The 22,502-nt window shown below is 44.1% G+C and overlaps 2 protein-coding genes across 2 annotated transcripts in view; one reads left to right on the top strand and one right to left on the bottom strand.

Annotated features, from left to right (window-relative positions):
- Positions 1-2,513: 2,513 nt before the first annotated feature.
- NIPSNAP3A (nipsnap homolog 3A) lies at positions 2,514-14,970 on the top strand. The gene is made up of 6 exons (XM_075740868.1): positions 2,514-2,654; positions 3,993-4,200; positions 12,333-12,494; positions 14,018-14,167; positions 14,556-14,642; positions 14,753-14,970. The coding sequence occupies exons 1-6, from the start codon at positions 2,580-2,582 to the stop codon at positions 14,827-14,829; spliced, it is 759 nt and encodes a 252-aa protein (XP_075596983.1). The 5' UTR covers positions 2,514-2,579; the 3' UTR covers positions 14,830-14,970.
- Positions 14,971-19,033: 4,063 nt separating this feature from the next.
- The window catches only part of ABCA1 (ATP binding cassette subfamily A member 1), a 97,389-nt gene continuing 93,920 nt past the window's right edge, over positions 19,034-22,502 (bottom strand). The window contains exon 50 of the mRNA XM_075740859.1: positions 19,034-22,317. Coding sequence (XP_075596974.1) covers positions 22,177-22,317 — 141 coding nt within the window. The 3' untranslated portion in view covers positions 19,034-22,176. The remainder of the gene's footprint in view (positions 22,318-22,502) is intronic.

Genomic DNA, 22,502 nt, shown 5'->3' with positions numbered 1-22,502 from the left:
AATTAAGTTTAAGCTGCTCGTGAAAGCATTAAGTCTTTTGGTACAGATGGTTACCTTTCTGTCATTATCACCATCTCCACTTAGTGTACAAACGAAATAAAAAAAATCTGATCCAGTCCTTGCCCACATTCCCAAGTCACATACAGATCAGATTAAAAGTGTTTCCTGTTCCATGGGAAAATGAAAATAGATGAAAATGTTGCATGCAGGGAGTACCACACATAAATGCAGTAATGCACACAAATCACTTTCTTGCATTTTGCCTTCATGGAGCTTTGGCTTCCCTCAGTAACAAAAGTTTTTAATAAACCATTTCAACTCAGGCAGCTCTGGCAGTCACGGCTACATAAATTGAAAATTTAATTTGATTCATCAACTCAGCCCCAAAATTAAAACTTCCCATCAAAAAGAATTTGTAACAGATACTTTCCACTATTATTTGTTCTACAAGATCAACACTGTCATTTCCAGATGTCCAATACCATCTGTGAGTTGTGAAATTTATGTCTATGAAGCACAGCTCCTGTTTACTGTTCTGTATATTGGTAGGCAGACCTGCAAGTGGCAGGCAAGAGTTGCAGGTACAACCCCCTCATTTCACCACTGCCTCTGCCACATCCACGTGGAAAGAAGAATATACCCTGGACTTCTAGAAGAACATAAGAAAATATCAGGGAGTATGGTGAATTCAAAGTCCAGGCAAAAATGCAGACCTGAAAGAAGAGCCTTCTCAACAGATTTTATCTTAGCCACTTCTTTAGCTGCACTTATAAGCAGTTTTCTCAAATTTACTTGCTGTATAGAATCATTTGCTGAATTGTTTCAGGGACTCATTTCAGGCTTTCACTGAGTTCCAGTGCAGTTTGTTGTACATTTTAGCTCTGCACTGTGTTGAACTGTTTTGCTCAAATTCATGAAAATCAATTTCACCTTTCTATTCCCTGACAAAGCTTCTCGACTATTCAGGTTAGCAAGAACAAAACCTGCTTTTTTTGATTACTCAGTTCAAATCCTGCCCTGTGTGATCATTCCTAATGAGAAAGCAATCACAGAAAAAGTTCAAATAATTAAAATAAAAGCTTTATAAAATGTGAAGGAATATTCCAGCACAACATGGCTGTGAACATTACTTCACCCATATAACAAGATGAACAGAGGAGAACCTTAAATATTTTGGAGTTTGTGATCCCTGCCTTCAGCTGAAATAATACAATTTGTTCATAACTGAGAAAAACCCCACATGTTAAACCAATGTTAAACCGTCAATAACTGCATCAGTAATCACACTTCACGTGTGCTTCTGCTGCAGCAACTATGAGAATTACTCATGCCATATTGCAAAAACACTTTAGCATGTATCATGCTTAGTTCTTGTGATATAAAAAATGTAACCAAGAATACCACTTGCAAATGAATATATATATGCAGTGCAGATGTTTTATTCTTTCCACACCACTCTTTTAATGTGTTTGTTAGAACTATTTTTTCTATGTCATTTTAATTTAGACAATCTTTCTTCCTGGGCTTGTCTTTAACAAAGAGGAAAATTGTCTATAATTGTGAGAAAAAGCATGAAAGCTCCATAGGCACAAAGCCATCATTTCTCTCTTCACGTTAATTCCATGCAGAGGCCTTCAAAATCAATTGCTCCGGGTGGACAAAGTAATGTGCTGCCCCATTAAGAGGAATCATGAAAGATACTGCCTTGTTAATTGAGGTAGTCTTCCATCAACCACCCAAATAAGCTAGGAGCTCAATTGTCTTCCACAGGTAAAACACTGGATGCACTCAAACCAATGGAAATTTTACCTTTACATTTGTTTTGGCTTTGATTCTGCAAAGGTATACAGTCTCAGCCATCACAAACTCTCACCCCTGGGTAACTTGTACGGTAGTAAGAACTACGCAGTCAGCCATACAGCTGTAATGGGGTGACAGTGCTTGGCACTGTATACCCATGGTACAAAGCCTGGATTTACCCAAAAGAACGCTACAGGAAAAAGCCACAAGGCTTTCTTGTGGGGGAGCACTATGGGTGACGGATTTGTATCTGTACCATTTGAAGCTTAATCCAGTAAATGCTTGAGGGCGCGTGATTTACTGAGCGATTTGCCCCAGGGCAACCTGTGGAGGACAAAGAGTCCTAGGTCTCCCCAAGCAATCAGGGTACTTTTTTATTGTATTCAGGGACTCAGGTAGAGACAGAGATACCACATTTCAGACACTGAAGCCTGGTAACCTGAACGAGCATTTCTTCTCAGCCGTGCGCCCATGCGCCCGCCCATCCGCCCATCCACCCATCCATCCCACTCCAGCGGAATGAAAACCAGGAATGAAACACCCTTCGCCGCCGTGCAGTTTGCTGCTGACCAACGCAGCGGGACGCGCTGCAGAGGCCGCCCCAGGAGCCTCCCCTGTCACGTGCCGGCCGCCCAATGGCTGCTCAACGGCCGCCCCGGCAAGGGAGGCACCGCCGCCTCGCCCCGCCCCGCCCAAGGGCCGCCCGCCCGCCCGCCGGCCCTCCCACGGAACCGACCGCGGACAGCTGCGTTTGCCTTCCGCCCGGCCTGCCGCTCACCATGCTGCCCCCGGGGGCGCTCCGCCAGCCCCTCGCCGCCGCCGCCCGCCTGGCCCGGGCCCGGGCCCGCCCTCAGGTAACGGCCGGGGCGCGGCGTGGGGAGCCGAGCGCGGCGGCGGCGGCAGGGAGCGGGGATGGTGGCGCGATCCGCGGGGGCGGTGAGAGGGCGGGGTTTGGTGATGGGGTGTGGGGGGGCGGGGCTGGAGCCGGCGGTGCCCGGCGGTCCCGCCTGTGGCTCTGGCCCCCGGGGCGGGGCGGGGCTGTCGTTGTCGCGACATCCTCTTTAACGGGCAAGTGTGGGCACGCCTCGTGCTGAGCACGGGCCCTGGGTCTTCTGCAGAATTGTGTGATGTGTTCTTTGGACAGGAGGGATCTGTTCGTTCAGGGTCCTCTGGGGATTTAGAAACTGTAAATGCTAAAAAAAGCAGTGGCACATGGCAACCGAAACTAGACATGTAATCCTTCAAAGGGTCATTAGGAAACAAGACCTTTGGTCTTGGCCATCTGAATTTTGTGTCTTGAGCTGTACAGTGTGCATCACTGCTGATGCTGGTGAAATAAAGTCATGTCCAAAATCCATCCTGCAGCCAGTGCTGTGCAAATATGGGCTAAGGCCAAAGGTTTGATTTGGCCTTGATTTTTCTAGTTTTATTTGAGAGGTGAGTTGCATGTTCCAGGTTATTGAGGCAGTTGTAAAAGTATGCATATTCTGGGACCTCTGAAGCGGTTTATGTTATATGAATAGAAAAACTGTTCTTGAACCGCCTTTGGGAAGCAGCCAGTGAAGGGCAAGGATGCAGACTTTAGCAATCTTGTGCTGGAAGGAATCAGTCTTTTCCCAGCCGCTGGTATCTTTTTCTTTCTTTTGCCAACAATATGTAATTTGCTAATACTGATGTAAGATTGTAATTAGAAGACAGATTGCACTACTGTGAGTTGGTTGGATAAGGGCAACACAGGCAGGTGTTGATGTTGCCTCTGCTTCAGTGGCATCAGCGGCATCAGCATCCTCACATTATAAATAATGTGTTTAGCCCACTGTCTTTTTATTGCTTTGACTTTTTTCATCCTGCTGCTGGCTTCCTAATAAAGGGGTATGAGAAAAAGAAAATCCTGTTTTGTTACAGGCTAATAATTAGACAATTGAGTGCAACAAATAAAAGACATGTCATGGTCTGTTGCACTGTCAAAAGGAGTTGCAGCAAATAATACACATGGGAACCATTTCCAAAGGAAAAAGTCACAAGATAATATGTAGTGGAGATCATGAAGTACTACCTCTCCCAGCACCCAGTAAAAAAAATCTCATCTATACCGTCTCATTTTTTTTAAAAAAAAGCCTAGAAATTAGGCAGAAGACAGTTTTCTGCCTTGAGAATTAGTTTTAGTTGTTTTTCTTAACATTTTCTTTCAGGCACTTGCATCCCTTGCTACAGGGCCCAGACAAAATAATAGCATTTTCTATGAAATTCGCACATATGATATTAAGCCATCAAAGATGAAGGAGTTTGTGGAAATTGTCAACAAGTACTTTCACCTTCGCACAGCTCACTCGGAGCTGGTGGGATTCTGGTCTGCGGAGCTGGGAGCAATGAATAAGGTTATCCACGTTTGGAAGTACGGTACGCTCAGCATCCCTTTGCGCTGCTCTGCTCTCTCTGTCCTCCCTACCTCCTAGGGAAGAAGATAGCTTTAAATTAGGGCCAGTTCCTGAACCACAAATGTCTTCAGAATTTCAAAATGGATGGAAAAAAGATTGAGACCTCCTTAATAAGATAATACATATAAGTGCAGACAATCTATATGCAGTCTGTATATGTTTATATGCAGGTATAATTATCAAATTTTAGTTCAGTGTAACAGTTACTTCCCTAAAACAAACGAGCACACAGTTTGCATGCTAAAACTCCTTCTGCAGCTGGACTGTGCTGAGGTGGTGTCCTGGTTTTCAGCTGGGATAGTGTTAATTTTCACAAGAAGCTGGGAGGGGACGCAACCAGGACAGCTGACTCAAACTGGTCAGAGGGGTATTCCATAGCATATGGCGTCATGCTTAATATATAAAGGGGTCTGACCAGGGAGGAGAGGTTGGTGCTCTGGGATGGCATGGGCATCGAGGGTGAGCAAATTTCATTGTGTATTACCCGCTTTGTGTATCCTTTTATAAGTATTGTTGTTGTTATTTCCCTCTTCCTTTGCTGTCCCAACCCACAAGTTTTACCTTTTTCTTCCCATTCTCCTCCCCATCCCACCAGGGGGGAATGAGCAAGCAGCCCTGTGGTGCTCAGCTGCGGCTGGGGCTAAACCACGACGGTCCTTTTTGGCACCCAACGTGGGGCTCGAATGGTTGAGATAACGACAAATCTGACCAGAGCATGTTGAAACAAAGTTGTTACACACATTTATTATAGTAGTTAAATAGTCACTGGTCTCAACAGTGATTTGTTTGTTCACATGGCTGTGTGTATTCCCTGTTTATCACCTCTGGGAGGTGATAAGATTCTCAAGATTCTCATTTTGTTGTACTGTGTGATATCGACTTACGATATGATAACATCACTGGTCATGAGGTTAAGCTGGTATGTGTATGTGGCATTGCTGTCATGCCTGTAGCTCGAAAAATATCTCTCAGGATTTATTAATAATTGCACCCAATCTATGGGGAAGATGGGAGGATACTTTCTCTCGCTCTTTCACCTCCCCTTTTTCCTTCAGGCTGGTTACAGCAGCTTTTGAGAATTTTAAATATCCTTGGGATTTTCAAGCCAGCATGCTCTTATTGCTATGTCTCCTGAATGTGGACCAGGTCTTGTTTAGGATTACAAAAAATTGTTTTAAGAATACCACCCAGAGATCTGCTCCAAGGCTGGATAGTCACGGATGCCATGGCATGTGGGAGAATATGGGCAGGTACCTAGAGAACTTCTCACCTCCAATGGTTCAGAACTTCACTCCCAAACAACTACAGGACCCTGATGAAGTGATAGAATATTTGAAAGGCAAATGCTGTGGCTGTTCTAAAGAGACACAACTTACTGCGCTGTGCTGGGTCCTGGCCAACATCTATTAAACACTGCTCATTATTAGGCAGCACCCTTAGTGGGAGGAGAGGAAAAACAGAGCGACAGGCACTGTGACTACTCCAACCCAAGTGACAGGCACTGATACTACTCAAACCCTGGTGACAGGTGCTGTGGCTACTCAGCCCCAGTGATAGTCACTGTAGCTGAACCAGAGAACCAACCTGTGCAGGTATCAGTCACCCCTATACAGAAGAAGAAACACACAAAAAAATCAGTTCAGTTAGTAAGAGATGATGATGAACCAGGAGCATCACGAGAACAGGAGGAAGAGGCAGAACCAGAGGGAATCACCCAATCCCTGTTCCTGAGTGAGCTGCAAGATATGCAAAAGGATTTCAGCCACCATCCAGGTGAGCATATCGTTCCCTGACTGCTCCAATGCTGGGATAACGGGGCCAGTAGCCTGGAATTAGAGAGTAGGAGAGCAAAGCAGCTGGCATCCCTGGATTCCTTGTCTAGGGAAGAGGGCATTGACAAGGCAATTGGGGAAAAGACACAAGCCCTCAGCCTCTAGAGCTGACTTCTGTCAGGCGTGAGGGAAAGGTACCCCTTCAGTGAAGCTGTTGTATGACACCCAGCCAGGCAAGTGAACCACCATGGGGAGAGGTGTCCAGTACCTCAGGGAGTTAGCCATGTGAGAGATGGTTTATTATGACCCAGACAATGCGCCATTACCCACAGATCCTGATGAAGTCCAATGCAGCCGACCCACATAGTGGAAGTTTGTACGGAGCGCACCATTGTTGTACGCCAACTCATTGGCAGTAATGGATTGGAAAGGTGAAGAGGCACCAACAGTGGATGAAGTGGCTGGCCAACTCCAGCAATATGAAGAAAGTCTTTCTTCCTCCCTCATCTCAGCTGTGGAGACACTGGCTCAGAAGTTCCAGCAACTCAAAGAGAAAATACACTATTCCTTACCTGCAGGGACCAGTATCTCAGCTATTAGGAGTAAGCATTCCTCTGCTCAAGAGGGAGTATATAGAGCATACACACCATGAGGCACCCTGTGGTTCTACCTGTGTGACCACAGAGAAGGCATGAGGAAGTAGATGGAAAACCTACCTCAACCCTAGAGGCACAAGTACATGAGTTGCAAGAAAAACTATCACAAAAGGAGATTCTTCCAGGAAAAATGTGGCTCCAGGTTCCAGTGGGGAGTTCCTCAGTCCAAGTGGAAGGCCTGATCTTACTCATGATACTCTTGAAGGGACTTCTAAGTCATTTTTACAAAAAGTGAATAACAAATACAATGAGCAGGATTAGAGGGGCCCTGCCTCCAGCCACGTGGAGGAAAGGGATAACCAGGTTTATTGGGCTGTGTGGATCCAATGGCCTGGCACGTCAGACCCCCAGGAGTATAAGTATTAGTGGACACTGGTGCACAGTGTCCCCTAATGCCATCAAACTATGAAGGGGCAGAACCCATCTGTATTTGTGGAGTGACAGGGGGTCCCAAGAGCTGACTGTACTGGAGGCTGAAGTGAGTCTGACTGGGAATGAATGGCAAATGCCCCCCATTGTGATGGGCCCAGAGATTCCATGCATCCTGGGCATAGACTGCCTCCAGAGAGGGTATTTCAAGGACCCAAAAGGGTACTGGTGAGTTTTTGGCATAGCTGCCTTCGAGTCGGAGGAAATTGAACAGTTGTCTACTTTGCCTGGTCTCTCGGAGGACCCTTCTGTTGTGGGGTTGCTGAAGGTTGAAGAACAGCAGGTGCCAGTTGCTACCACAACAGTGCACCAGCAGCAATACCGCACCAACCAAGACTCCCTGATTCCCATCCATAAGCTGATTCGTCAACTGGAGAGTCAGGGAGTGATCAGCAGAACTCACTCACCCTTTAACAGTCCCATATGGCCAGTATGAAAGTCCAGTGGAGAGTGGAGGCTGACGGTAGGCTATTGTGGCCTGAGTGAAGTCATGCTGCTGCTGAGTGCTGCCATGCCGGACATGCTAGAACTTCAATATGAGTTGGAGTCAAAGGCACCCAAGCGGTATGCCACAAATGTGTTTTTCTCGATCCCTTTAGCAGCAGAATGCAGGCCACAGTTTGCTTTCACTTGGAGGGGTGTCCAGTACACCTGGAATCGACTGCCCCAGGGGTGGAAACACAGCCCCACCATTTGCCATTGGCTAATCCAGACTGCACTGGAACAAGGTGAAGCTCCAGAGCACCTGCAATACATTGATGACATCATTGCATGGGGCAGCACAGCAGAGGAAGTTTAAGTTTCTGAGAAAGGGAAGAAAATATTCCAAATCCTTCTGAAAGCCAGTTTTGCCATAAACTAAAGTAAGGTCAAGGGACCTGCACAGAAGATCCAGATTTTAGGAATAAAATGGCAAGAAGGACATTGTCAGTTCCCAATGGATGTGATCAACAAAATAACAGCCATGTCTCCACCAACAAACACAGGCTTTCTTAGGCATTGTGGGTTTTTGGAGGATGCGTATGCCAGATTACACTGTGACTGAAGCCCTCTCTATCAGGTGACCTGGAAGAGATGGGGCCCTGAGCAATGACAAGACTTTGTACAAATTAAACAGGAAACAGTTCACACAGTAGCCCTTGGGCCAGTGTGGGCAGGACCAGATGTTAAAAATGTGGTCTACACCGCAGCCGTGGAGAATGGCCCTACCTGGCATCTCTGGCAGAAAACACCAGGGGAGACTCGAGGTCAACCCCTGGGGTTTTGGAGTCGGGGTACAGAGGGTCCGAGGCCCGCTACGCTCCATCTGAAAAAGAGATATTGGCAGCCTATGAAGGAGTTCGAGCTGCTTCGGAAGTGATTGGCACTGAAGCACAGCTCTTCTTGGCACCCTGACTGCCAGTGCTGGGTTGGATGTTCAAAGGGAGGGTCCCCTCTACACACCAAGCAACTGATGCCACGTGGAGTAAGTGGGTCGCACTGATCACACAGCAGGCTTGAATAGGAAACCCCAGTGACCCAGGAATTCTGAAGTGAACGTGGACTGGCCAGAAGGCAAAGATTTCAGAAAGTCACCGAAGGAGGAGGTGACGTGTGGAAGAAATTCCACCATACAATAAACTGCCAGAAAATGAGAAGCAATATGCCCTGTTCATGGATGGGTCCTGTAGCATTGTGAGGAAGCATCAGAGGTGGAAGGCTGCTGTATGGAGTCCTACACAACGAGTTGCAGAAGCTGCTGAAGGAGAAGTTGAATCAAGCCAGGTGAAAGCCATCCAGCTGGCTTTACACATTGCTGATCGAGAAAAGTGGCCAGTGCTCTGACTGATGGGTGGTGAATGCCCTGTGGGGGTGGTTACGGCAATGGCAGCAGGGCAACTGGCACTGTAGAGGCAAACCCATCTGGGCTACTTCACTGTGGCAAGACACTGCTGCCCAGCTAGAGAAGCTGGTTGTAAAAGTACCTCATGTAGATGCCCACGTACCCAGGAGTTGAGCCACTGAGGAACATCAAAACAACCAGCAGTGCGTCAGACTGCTAAGATTGAAGTGGCTCTGATGGATCTGGACTGGCAACATAAGAGTGAATTATTTACAGCTCATTGGGCCCATGATACCTCAGGCCATCAAGGATGAGATGCGACGTATAGATGGGCTTGTGATTGGGGTGGACTTGACCATGGATGCTATCCACAGGTCATCCATGAACGTGAAACATTGTGCAGCGATTAAACAAGCCAAGCGGTTAAAGGCTCTCTGGTGTGGAGGACGATGGCTGAAACATCCATATAGAGAAGCCTGGCAGATTGATGACATCCCACTCCCACAAACCTGCCACGGCAAGCGCAATGTACTTACAAGGGTGGAAGCAACCACCAGGTGGTTGGAAACATATCCTGTGCCCCATGCCGCCACCTGGAACACTATGCTGAATCATGAAAAGCAAGTCCTGTGGAGACATGGCACCCCAGAAACAATTGAGTCAGACAACAGGACTCATTTCCAAAGCAACCTCACAGACAGCTGGGCCAAAGAGCATGGCATTGCGTGGGTGTGTCACATCCCCTGTCGTGCACCAGCCCCCGGGAAAATGGAATGATACAATGGACTGTTAAAGACTGCACTGAGAGCAATGGATGGTGGGACGCTCAAACATTGGGATACACATTTAGCAAAGGCCTCCCAGTTAGTCAACAGTAGGGCGTCTACCAGCGGAGCTGGCTCTGCCCACTCAAAACTTCCACATACTGTAGAAGGGGATAAAGTCCCCATAGTGCATGTGAAGACCATGTTGGGGAAGACGGTCTGGGTTAGCCCTGCTTCGGGCAAAGGCAAACCCATCTGTGGGATTGCTTTTGCTCAGGGACCTGGGTGCACGCGGGGGTGATGCAGAAGGATGGGTAAGTCTGATGTGTGCCTCAAGGGGATCTGATTTTGGGTGAGAATAGCCAATAAATTAAATTCTGTGATGTTAATTGCTAAATAACCCTGTCGTATGTTATCATTGCTACAATTGCTATAGGCTGTGTCAATGATATTAGAGTAAGGGTGACCCAAATGAATGAAGGATGAACTTGGATGAAACCGAGTGAAGTGCCACGATGATGGAACTAGAACTGGCCTCTGCAACTGGCACCCAGCAACTTCCTTGAAATCAAAACCTTCAACCTGCAGACGGCGAGCATGGGCCATGCCAGATACACCAGCGGCGAGCTCCGGATGCAGCATTCAACAGTCCCACAGCACACACCGTCGCTCCCACCCTGAGAGACTGTTATGACAGATGGAGCCCAAAGTCATGGATGAAATGAACTCAATGGACATTTTAGAGGGATGGCCCATAGGCCAAGGGAATGATATCGAAGACAAGCAGAGTGGTTGGGAAGTGTACGATCTGGGTATGATGTAGATAGTATAGAATAAGGGGTGGATAACATCCTAGGTTTTGGCTAGGATAGAGTTAATTTTCACAAAAAGCTGGGAGGGGACACAGCCAGGGCAGCTGACCCAAACTAGCCAAAGGAATATTCCATACTATGCTCTGGATATAAAGGGGTCTGGCTGGGGAGGAGGGATAGTTGCTTGGGGACGGGCTAGGCATCAGGCTTCGGGGGTGAGCGAATTTCATTGTGTATCACCCGCCTTGTATATTCTTTTTGTAAGTACTGCTGTTGTTATTTCCCTCTTCCTTTGCTGTCCCAGTAAACTGTCCTTATCCCTACCCATGAGTTTTACCTTTTTCTTCTGATCCTGTTCCCCATCCCACCGGGGCAAGGAGGGGTGTGAGCAAGCAGCCACGGGCTGCTCTGCTGCTGGCTGGGGCTGAATCACGACAAGGTGGGCAGCCACTCCATCACCCCAACTTCCCATGCACACGAAGCATTTTGTTGCTGCTTCAGCCTTGCCTTCCTGCAGTACAATCAACTTTTTATGTTGGAGTCAGTGCTGACCAGGAAGATGCTGGTGAGCCCAGAAAAGCTATGATTATGCAAGAAACTAAGTGTGCTGGCTGTGCTTTTCATGGAGCTCAAGGGAACTTCATGTGGAGGGTTGTGGAGAGGTGGGAAGGCACACTGGTATCATTTCTTTGTATACGTGCTGCAGTCCAGGGTATATGTGTATGCTGAGACAGAATTTTTTTTCTGAAGTTCTCAGTTTGCTCGCTGAAATCCAGCGTGTTCTCAGTACTTGTTTAGAATAAAGAGTCACCTCTTCTGTCCTGGAGGGGACCAGCCACCTGTCAACAGGAATATTACATTTTTACGTGTATCTATGGTTAATAAATTATCCTGCTTCTCAGAACTTTTTAGCCTTGTTCTTTCTCTAATAATAAAAAACCCCAAAACACATTTTTAATAATCCATGAGAAACTTTTAAAATGGTAAAACTAAGGAAAAACCTACAATTTTTATTTGTTTCCTAATGGTATTTACATGTGTAAGGTACAACATCCTTTCTCCCTGATTCATCAGACCCCTGCTTATATCTTTTCAGTAGGTAAAAATAATTGGCATATTTTTCTTTTGGTCCCAAGATAGTGATATTTCTCAAGGATCTTCCCATTCTTAGATGCTGGATTTTTCTCTTGTGTTATTGAAAGCTGTCTGTATAAAAACATACTGCTTAAGATGCCACTGCAGCCTAACCAATTGAAATTCAGACACTCTTAGTTCAGTGGATTTGGTTTTAATAAAAAAAAAAAGGTTTAGGTTTTGGGTATATAATAGCTTTTTATGTAGCTGAACAAACAAACATCACTTCTATGCTTGTAATTTTAATGTCATTTTGTATAAGCCAAAACTCATGTTTTTTCTTATTTTTCTCTTGGTAGGCTAATATTCTGTCTGAATTTTATTTTCCACTTCACTTTCTTTTCCACTGCGCTTTCTCTGAATCTCCTTATCCTTAGTAACTGTTGCCACATCCAGTCATCCCTGTGGATGCCGTATATTAAGGTTTCTTAACATTGCTTAGTGTATTTTAACTTTTTTATAATCTGTCTTGGAAAATTTGGTTTGGCTTGAAACCATTTAAATCTGAACTAAAGCAAAGATTTTTGCAGAATTTAAAGGAAACTTACCACATCTGCGTTAAGCTAATATGCTGTTTAAAAATATCAATTTCAAACTTATGGAAGTGCAGCTTGCTTCCTTGTAATTATAAATTTTTGATTCTGTCTGATGTGACATTAAGAGCATTTTTTTCATACTTTGTTTTTTGTTTTTCCTTTCTAACAGATAATTTTGCCCACAGAACAGCAGTCCGGCATGCACTAGCCAATGACAAAGACTGGCAGGGAAAATTCATCTCTGCAGCTCTCCCCTTGATAGAAAAACAGCACAATGAGGTTGCTTATCTGGTACCCTGGTGTCAACTTGGGAAGCCTCCAAAAGAAGGGGGTGAGCTTATCTTCTCTTTTTTCTGATTAATGTTACTGATGCTGATGGACTAACCAAAAAAATGGCTTAAAGTTTAAACTAGGTATTACATGGTTTTATAACCCTTTATGTAACAAGTGCATGCACATACAGCCATGTGAAAAAGGTGACATAACGCAGATGAGGGACAAAGTTTTTAAAAAGGATTTTACACTAACTTACATCAGTAACTGACTAGAGCCCTGATCGTTAAGGTTGTAAAGAGGTGTGTGAATTGCCCAAATGAAGTAGCAGTGGTCAGAGCAGTCATCCCGGTCTTGCTTTGCCCCATCTATCAGTGAGAAGGCATTTCCTGGAGGTGCTAAAGACAAGGATTGTTCTCTTTCACAGAGGTTTTTCTCCTTTATCAATTTGCTTTGATGTTATCACTTCATTCGCCTAATAGTTTTAAGAAAAAACAAAAATAATCGGTACTTTTTAAAGATAATACAAGTCAAGTATACTTTGTAACAATTGTAAATTAGGTATTGATGTCCTGTCCTGATGTATTTTAATTCTCTCTGTAGCAAATGTGTTATCAACAGTGTTGACCGTTCCACAATTCATGAACATTTGCAGATGTTGTTGCATGGAGTGACATCACAGAGGCCTTGCTTTAGCCCTCAGCATGTGCATGCATACAGTAATCTTTGTTCTTTATTTCCCTGTGATTCTGAATTTTATGCTGTTACAATTGAATTTGAAAGCAGTCCAGTTTTCTCTTAAAACTGGAGCACTGACTTTTCAAACACTTTGTTTCCATGTTAGTTTATCTCCAGCCCATTGCTAGAGAATGAGACCAGATGTACATTGTCATATGGCAAGTATCTAGCTTTCTATTAAAGTGTCAGCAATTGTGATCTAGAGTAACTACCTGAGCGGAAAGGAAGGAGATAACGTGTCTTGTAGCAGGACTGGAGTTTTTTGGCAAATTGTGCCATTTATCTACAAATAAGGGAGACTGGCAGAGCAGAGATGCTAAGCGAGTCCTAGTCTGTTGGTTAGGTCTTCAGATCTTGCTGTGACTAATTGCCAGGAGTCAAAGGGGTTTATAATGTCATAAACCACTTCAATGCCAGAAAGCATTGCCAGTTTTAGAAAAGGCCATCTTGCATTGTTCAATCAGCCATCCAAACCCCGCAAACATGTATGACTATTTGTGATTTCTGCAAAGTAGTCTGACTCTCCTCAAATTTCCAGGCAACACTGAAAATTGCTAAATTGAGCTTTGTGTGAAGCCTTGTGTTCCTCAGGGTCTTGGTACTTACATTTGCACTTGAACAAGCTCCAGTTAGCAAGTGCTTTTGTGAGTCCCTGTGACATACTGTGCACACTGGGGCAATGGGGCAGTTTCACGTCCTGCTGACCCCAGATGGCAGGGAATTGCAGTACTGATTTCACAATAATTATGTCGTGGCCACGGCGCACTGTTTGAGAACCAGCATATTAATTTGTATTTCTTTCCTTGAGGTCACCTTTGCCTTTTCTTTCTGTACTCTTTCCAGGAGTATATGAATGGGTTACTTTTCAGATGAAGCCTGGTGGGCCAGCATTGTGGGGTGAAGCATTTCGAGCTGCAATCAATGCTCACATCAACACAGGCTACACCAAGCTGATCAGTGTTTTCCACACAGAGTATGGATTACTTAACACAGGTGCTACTCAATTTCTGGCACAGACTTTAACATGGGAAGGGGTGGAGAGAGGGGTGCAAGCCCTTGTCCTGGATCAGGATTGGCCAGCTTGATGAAAATGTTGGTGCAGATCACCAAAGTCCTATCAACAGTCCTTGAACCCAGCTTTGTGTATTGGCTTATAGGCTTAAGGCAGGTGCTGGTATCTTAAAAGAATCTCAGATCTGATGATAAAAAGTCAAACCTTTTAAAGGCTCAGCAAAGAATCATGGCACCAGTTACTTGCCTGGAGAATTGTTTCTGCTAACTGCAAGGCATCTAACAGGTGAAGGCAGACTGCTAGGACTTAAGAGTACATGTTGTATTGCAGCATAACAGTATTCAGCTGACTTTATTTGTACTTTCTCAGTCCATGTGATCTGGTGGAATGAGAGCCCAGATCACCGGGCAGCAGGAAGGCACAGTGCCCATGAAGATGCCAGAGTCGTAGCAGCTGGTAAGAAATGATGGATCCAGAGAACTCATTAGCGGTACTTGCATGCATGCCGACAAAAGTATTATTTCTCAGTGGATTACTGTCTTAATTAAATATGCATTTAATTTCAGTGCGGGACAGCGTCAGATTCTTGGAGTCCCAGCAAAATGTGCTCCTGGTTCCTCTGCAATGCTCACCGCTGAAGTAACCTTATTCTAAAGGTTATGTAACTGATAGCAGAAAGGACAGGAAAGAAGTGCTGTCAGCAAGTGCCACGCATGGATCATCATACTCACATGCACTGAGTTGACTGTTCTTCAGTTTACAATAAATGTATGCAAAATGCTGATCACTAGCAATGTACATCTGTAAAACTTTGCACCGATAGCAATTTGTAAACAGAAGTTTATGGTGATGTTCCTACATAACCAGGAAACAGAACTTGACCCGTAGCACTTATGGCATGAACCACACTTCACCTCTCTTTTATTTTAACCCCATAGTTCTTAATGCTTTTCTGCATAGCTAGGTCATTTATCAAACCTACTAAGTGCTCTTTTCCAACACTAGAGCTAAGGGCTGTTACAATTTTCGTAACATACGTTGGTGACTCTTGTAACTATCACACCTTGGCTATTGCATACTGATCTAAGAAGGAGTGCCCTCACGTACCTGTTACCCAGTCATGTTTTAATCAGACTTCTCATTGAGATGCTTTGTATTAATTTTGAGTAATGTAAAACATCAGTGTGGCTGGATTTGCCCCTAGGAGGTACTGCAGTGAAGCTGATCAGATGGTGGGTCCCAATAAACGCTGCCACAAGAAGAGCATCTTGTTATAGTTCACGTCAGCCTTTTCCTTTTTTTTGTTCAGTAAACACTTCCTCAAAATTGTGTATTACACACCTAATGCTTTGCCTTAGGTATTTCAATATTTGAAATTGATTAGCCCTTCTTGTTCAGTGGTATAGTCAAACTCAGCTGACCTACACATGCTCACATTCATAGAATCATAGACTCATAAAATGGTTTGGGTTGGAAGGGACCTCGAAGATCATCTAGTTCCAACCCTCTGCTGCAGGCAGGGACACCCTCCACTAGACCACGTTGCCCAAAGCCTCATCCAACCTGGTCTTAAACACTTCCAGGGACAGGGCATCCACAACCTCTCTGGGCAACCTGTTCCAGTGCCTCACCACTCTAACAGTGAAGAATTCTTTCTAACCTCTAATCTAAATCGACCCTCCTTCAGCTTAAACCCATTACCCCTTGTCCTGTCACTACACACCCTGATAAACAGTCCCTCCCCATCTTTCCTGTAGGCTCCCTTCAGGTACTGGTAGGCCACAATTAGATCTCCCCGGAGCCACCTTTTCTCCAGGCTGAACAATCCCAGCTCTCTCAGCCTGTCCTCATAGGAGAGGTGCTCCAACCCTCTGATCAGCTTTGTGGCCCTCCTCTGGACTCGCTCCAACAGCTCCATATCTCTTCTGTACTGGGGCCCCCAGACCTGGATGCAGTACTCCAGGTGGGGTCTCACAAGAGCGGAGTAGAGGGGCAGGATCACCTGCCTCGACCTGCTGGTCATGCTGTTCTTGATGCAGCCCAGGACATGGTTGGCTTTCTGGGCTGCAAGTGCACACTGCCTGCTCATGTTGAGCTTCTCTTCAATCAATACCCCCAAGTCCTTCTCCTTGGGGCTGCTTTCAATCCATTCCTCACCCAGCCTATAGTCGTGCTTGGGATTGCGCTGACCCATGTGCAAGACCTTGCACTTGGCCTTGTTGAACTTCATGTGGTTCACATGGGCCCACCTCTCCAGCTGTCAAGGTCCCTCTGGATGGCATCCCTTCCCTCCAGTGTGTCGACCACACCACAGAGCTTGGTGTCATCGGCAAACTTGCTGAGGGTGCACTCGATCCCACTGTCCATGTCGCTGACAAAGATGTTGAACAGTGCCGGTCCCAGTACCGACCCCTGAGGAACGCCACTCATCACTGTTCTCCACTTGGACATTGAGCCGTTGACCACAACTCTTCAAGTGCGACCATCCAGCCAATTCCTCATCCGCCGAGTGGTCCATCCATTGAATCTATGATTCTCCAATTTAGAAACAAGGATGTCGTGCAGGACAGTGTCAAATGCCTTGCACAAGTCCAGGTAGATGATGTCAGCTGCCCTTCCCTTATCCACCGATGCTGTAACCCCATCATAGAAGGCCACCAAGTTTGTCAGGCATGATTTGCCCTTAGTAAAGCCGTGTTGGCTGTCACCAATCACCTCCTCATCTTCCATGTGCCTGAGCATAGTCTCCAGGAGGGTCTGCTCCATAATCTTGCCAGGCACAGAGGTGAGACTGACCGGCCTGTGGTTTCCTGGATCTTCCTTTTCACCCTTCTTAAAAATGGGGGTTATGTTCCCGCTCTTCCAGTTGGCAGGAACTTCGCCAGACTGCCAGGACTTCTCAAATATGATGGCAAGTGGCCTGGCCACTTCATCTGCCAGTTCCCTCAAGACCCGCAGATGCATCTCATCAGGTCCCATGGACTTGTGCACCTTCAGGTTCCTTAGATATTCTCATACCTGATCTTTTCCTACAGTGGATGGTTCTGCATTCTCCCAGTCCCTGCTTTCTGTGACCTGGGCAGTGTGGCTGAAGCATTTGCCAGTGAAGACTGAGGCAAAGAAGTCATTGAGTACCTCAGCCTTCTCCATATTCTTTGAAATACTTTTTGCCAGACTGTTAAAAGCCAAATAAATTTGGATAATGCAGGAATTTTTAGTGTTTACAGCTCAAGCTCTTACTTTTTTTCAACTGTGAAATGATAAACTCCATTCTCCAAGTGCAGCATTCAGCAGGTCTTGTATTTTGGTCAACAACAGTCTTGGTAATAGTTGCTTTAGAGCCAGTAAACAAGTGAATAGCAGCAGGGCAGAGAGCACATGGACTGAGAATTCAAACTTGTGTTTTGTGTACAGTGGTACCGAGCACCCTCTTCTGCAATTTAGAGGTCATTAGCTGGCAGAGCACTTGGGAGGCTGTTCCACAGGTTAACTGATGACTTGCAATGAGCAATTGATTTCACGTCTCTACTGAAGTATCTTTATGCAGTCTGCCTAATGATGATTATTGCTTCTGTGAAGTGCATTGAGATCTCGTGGAAAGCACTAAAAAAACAGGTGTAGACAATTATGTTTATGTCCAAAGTGCATGGATGGGATCAAGCTGCTGTAGCAGGGGAGTTTAATGGGTCCCACCTCCTACTCCCAAGTCTTCACACTCCAGTATTCTCAGGGTGGAACAACCACTACTTCAGAGACTACTGTCTTATAGTTTACAAATCAACTTTTTAAGGTATAAATGGCTGATAAACCATTGATTCAGAATGTTGCCTTACGGCAGTTAAAGGAGGACTTTGGTTTTTATAGTAACAAAAATATTGGCTGAAAAATGGGACAGGGAATTACAGGACTTTTTTTTTTTTCCCCACATGAATGCAAAAATCATTTTATTGTTTACTGGAATAAAAAATAAAAGCTATACTAAAAATAGTATAATTTCTTTTTAGTAAAACTATTTTCCTTGTCACCAGCATTGAGAGTAAAGAATACTTGGGATGTTAGAGGTGTGCTTTATTCGCAAGTTTGTTGCTTTCTGCAAGAGGTTGATAAATCAAGCACATTACCCAAAGCACCACCTAGACACTAGGTTAAAGCAGAAAACAGGAAATCTTAAATGGCTTCTTATCTCAGGATGAATTTTCCTGACAAGTGTAACTTCAAGAATTGGTTGGCTTCTGGAACTTAATTGGTTGGTAGTGGGACTACAGGCAGTAAAATACAAAATTTTAAAATCAGTTTTCCTTTGAGCAATCAGACCATTATTCTCCTGTCATTTGTAAACTGCTGTTAAAATCAACCTAGTATTAACCTGAGTGATCTTCCTTTAATTTGGTATTAGCTAAGGATTAGCTAAGTTTAAGGTATTTCAGATTCTTTATACTAACATTTTGCTTTGTCAGCAAAACCAGGTATAGAGTATTTCTACCAAAGAGAACAATTACCAATACTTCCAACTTGCTGCAAGTCTGTTATGGAAATATTCAGAGGCAGGTCTGACTTGGGATTTAAACATCCAGGTAAGTTGGCCATGCCGGATTTGATAGTTACACGCACCACTTTTTTCAGGATTTGCTGGAGACCTTTTATTTACTAACTTTAGAAGCTTAAAGTAGCATTTGCCTTTCAAATCTTGTGCCACCTCATCTGAAAATAGTACATGCCCCACGCTAATTTGTAGAGATAATGGAACTTGCTTATACATTACGTATCAAAGCTCAAAACAAAACAAAATCGGGTAAAACAAGAGCTGCTAACAGCACTCCTCAAAAGAACATACAGAAAAATGACACTTTGAAGACCAATGGTGCCACAACAGCTTTATTTTTCACTTAACATGAGGCAATTAAGAGTGCCTTTTAATACTCCACATAACAGTTATTAGCAAATACAAACATATACACTTTTTTTCTTTTAATGAAAATGTCCATTTAAGGATTTAACTTACACATTTCAGTTGTGAAATCTCTCTAGATTTTTGCAAAGTTAACAGATATTCCAGTGCAAAAATAGATCCCATTACAGATAGCATAAAGTGCTTGGAATGAAGGACCAACTATAATTCAGGAGGGAAGGATAAGCACAAAGTGGTTTAACCATGGGGAAAATACAACTTACTGAAATACAAATGTACTACAGAGAGGGATGCAATATGTCAATAGTAATAAAGTTTAAAATAAGTTAACACCTCAGCGCAGTTTCATTATCAAGAGTGGTTCATATACTGTATGTGACTCTAGAGTAATTTTTTTCCCCAATACACTTTTGAAAGAGTCAATTAGTGGCTGTCTGAACTTATTCCATGACAAATCATCATGTGAGAGTTGCATTATGCTGTTTGTTCAGTACAAACAAGACAGATCAGCTGAACTATTTCACAGCTCTAATATCCACATTTACTACAACATTTTGCCACAGATAGCAGACTCTGTATGAGCATGACAGTCACAGGGCAATAGGAATCAAGAATCTCTTTTTGGTGGGCTAAGGAAAGAAGATTATGATGTGAATCTTATTTCCTGCTATATTAATCGTTTATGTGAGCAGTTACAAAAAGCAAACCACAGCTCTTTCAGGACCAAATCTGTATCCTCCTAGGACTCATTCTAGTTGTACATGCACTAGTCTGGTGCAGTGCAAAACTAAAGCCCTTCACTTTGGTGACTTAATGCCAATTTGTAATAGTGATTTTTAGCAGTGGTAAGGCTTCAATACATGCTATTTGTTTCAATTATACCGTAACATACCTGCAGCCTGTTAGAGAAGTCATGGCTGTAGCTCAGCTGTTTGTTTAGTAATTTTTCTGCACCTGGAGGTCTGGTGTATTCATCACCCTGTAACTCATCCCCATAGGGTGACGATGCAATAAAGACAATAACAAAGCACGTTTTAAGTGAGGTATACTGATCCCCATTACACTCCTTTTTCAATCCCCTAAGCAATGTATTATACAGGTTTTTTTTTTTAAAAAAAAAAGTATGAAAAAGGCACTTTAGCAGAGCATGTAGTAAGCTCTTACTTTATCCAAAGGCAGGATGCAGCAGGGACTGGGAACTTGGACTAAATACTTAACTGTTTGTGTATTAAAAATGCTGAATTGGTCAGTGTTACCAACTATACCTGCAAATATGTAATCAACCTTCTTCGGGCTCATGGCAGCCTCTCCACCATTTGTTGGGCTGCTATATGGACATTCACAGAAGAAAATGGTCCGTGATTGATTCATGGTGGAGTAGCATCAAGAAATAGTGCAGAACCTGTACTAGTATTTAAGGCGAAGGTGTGACATACAGGAATAGCCCAGGAACTGCACTTGGGTTCACACCACATTACTGAACCTACTTCTGACTGTAAAAGCAAGACAGAGGAGTCCATAAGTACTAATGAAGGCATACTCTCCCATGACTGTTGTACAATGTGAACAAGAGTTGGTTGTTTTAATCACATAATATCCCCTCTAATATTATTATGACTTTGGAAAACTTTAAAAATTATTGACTGATGGACCTGTAGCACTACTACTATGAACTATCTTGTTCTTGAAAGGGATTTTTACTGAAGCAGTTTGTCACATGTATAACAAGGGTGTATACTCCAGTTAGGGATCACCTAACGACTGAAACTACACTGCACAACACTAGCAGAAACTTACACGTTAATCTAGCATTATACCACTTTCCAAACAGTAAATTCTTAGGTGAACAGCTTACAGTAAATGCGGATAGTGGCCGATTGCTAGAGTCTGGAACTTGGTCAGATCACAAATGTAGCTATCACTGAATGGATAGAATGAGAGCATAGCATTACAGGCATATCATAAAGAAATACTGTGGCTACAAAGATCAACAGAAAGCACTTTCAATATCTAATTATGCTACCTACCTAAAGTCATAAATAACACTGTTAAAAAAACAACTACATCTCATTTCTAGTTTTATCTGGCAAAGCCAGAAATGGCAACATGCTTGTGCTAAGCAGTTAACTTCAGATGATGGGTACCTTTCTGGTGCAAAGCAGGGATTAAAGAACTGATATTACATATCTGAGCAACATTTCATGATTTAGAATGCGCTCTTGGCATTAGCAGCTTGTACAACTACTGAGTTTGCTGCTGTGGTCCAAACTCTAGGTCTGCTTCTCACCCACTTCCTCCTACTAGGTGTTCATGCAGCTGCTGCAGTACCTCAAAGGAGCAGGAGCGTACTTAACTACACAAAACCCTAGTCAGAGCAGGTTATTGATTGTGATGCTGGTGGGACAATCCTGTGTATTTACAGGATTCACAGTTTGCTTATCACCACTTACTGATGATGCAGACGTATTGATATGATGGCCTATTTCTTGCCATCCCATCTGCGCAGCACTGCTTTGTGGCCCCAACTGACCTACACCAGTCTAGGAAAAGCAGTTGGTCAGGTAAGTTTTCACAACCTAAGGCTACAACATTGGTGGTGACTTTTCTTGCCACTGTCTGTCTTGGTGCATTCATTGCCAGCAATGGATGTAGCACCGGGACATTCCCACTCCTGACATGATTGTTTTAAGACTAAAACATCCATGTCTAAAGTATCTATAAATAACCACTGGCCATGATTCCTCAATGAACTATTTTCGCAATCCTAGTAAAAACATACTGTACAGGACAAGGTACAGCATGGCTGAAAGCCCACAGCATCTGGTGGGTGCTTTACCACAGCTTCAGAGTTATACTGTAATGAGTTAAGTTCAAGTCTTTCACTTGAGAACAGTACACAACGACTCCACGAGGCACTGCCCCTGTAAAGGAATTTTGTTTTCATTGCATTGAATTGCATTGCATTGAATGGTTATCAGTAGAGTGTCCAGTTTCTCTTCCTCTAGCTTCTTCTTTGGGAATATCCTATCCCAGGAAAAAGAAAGTTTGCATGTTGCTTATCATTTCTTTGCTGAAACTGGCTCACACACAACTTTCTTTTACCTTCTCATCTTGCAGGAAGGAATTAAGGATTGCAATGTCTACCACAGTCTGGTTTTTGTGCAATGACAGGTCCTTAGTGTGGTCGTCGTCACTTTGGTCCTTAGCAAAATTTACAAATACCTACAAGAAAAAGGGCCATGTCATACATCACCCTGAATTTTCATTAATTCAGGGCATGTAATACACTGGGGATCCTGAAGTACTGAGATTCAGTACTCTACTTCACTGAAATACCCTTAAAAGATAGGTCCAATAAACCAGTGGATTTATTCCTATGTCTGCACGAGGAAGTTTTTGGCAGACAG

Source organism: Balearica regulorum, chromosome Z (assembly GCF_011004875.1).
Source record: "Balearica regulorum gibbericeps isolate bBalReg1 chromosome Z, bBalReg1.pri, whole genome shotgun sequence".
Taxonomy (NCBI): Eukaryota; Metazoa; Chordata; class Aves; order Gruiformes; family Gruidae; genus Balearica; species Balearica regulorum.
The sequence above is the reverse complement of the archived record's forward strand: the minus strand, read 5'-3'. Positions and strand labels throughout refer to the sequence as shown.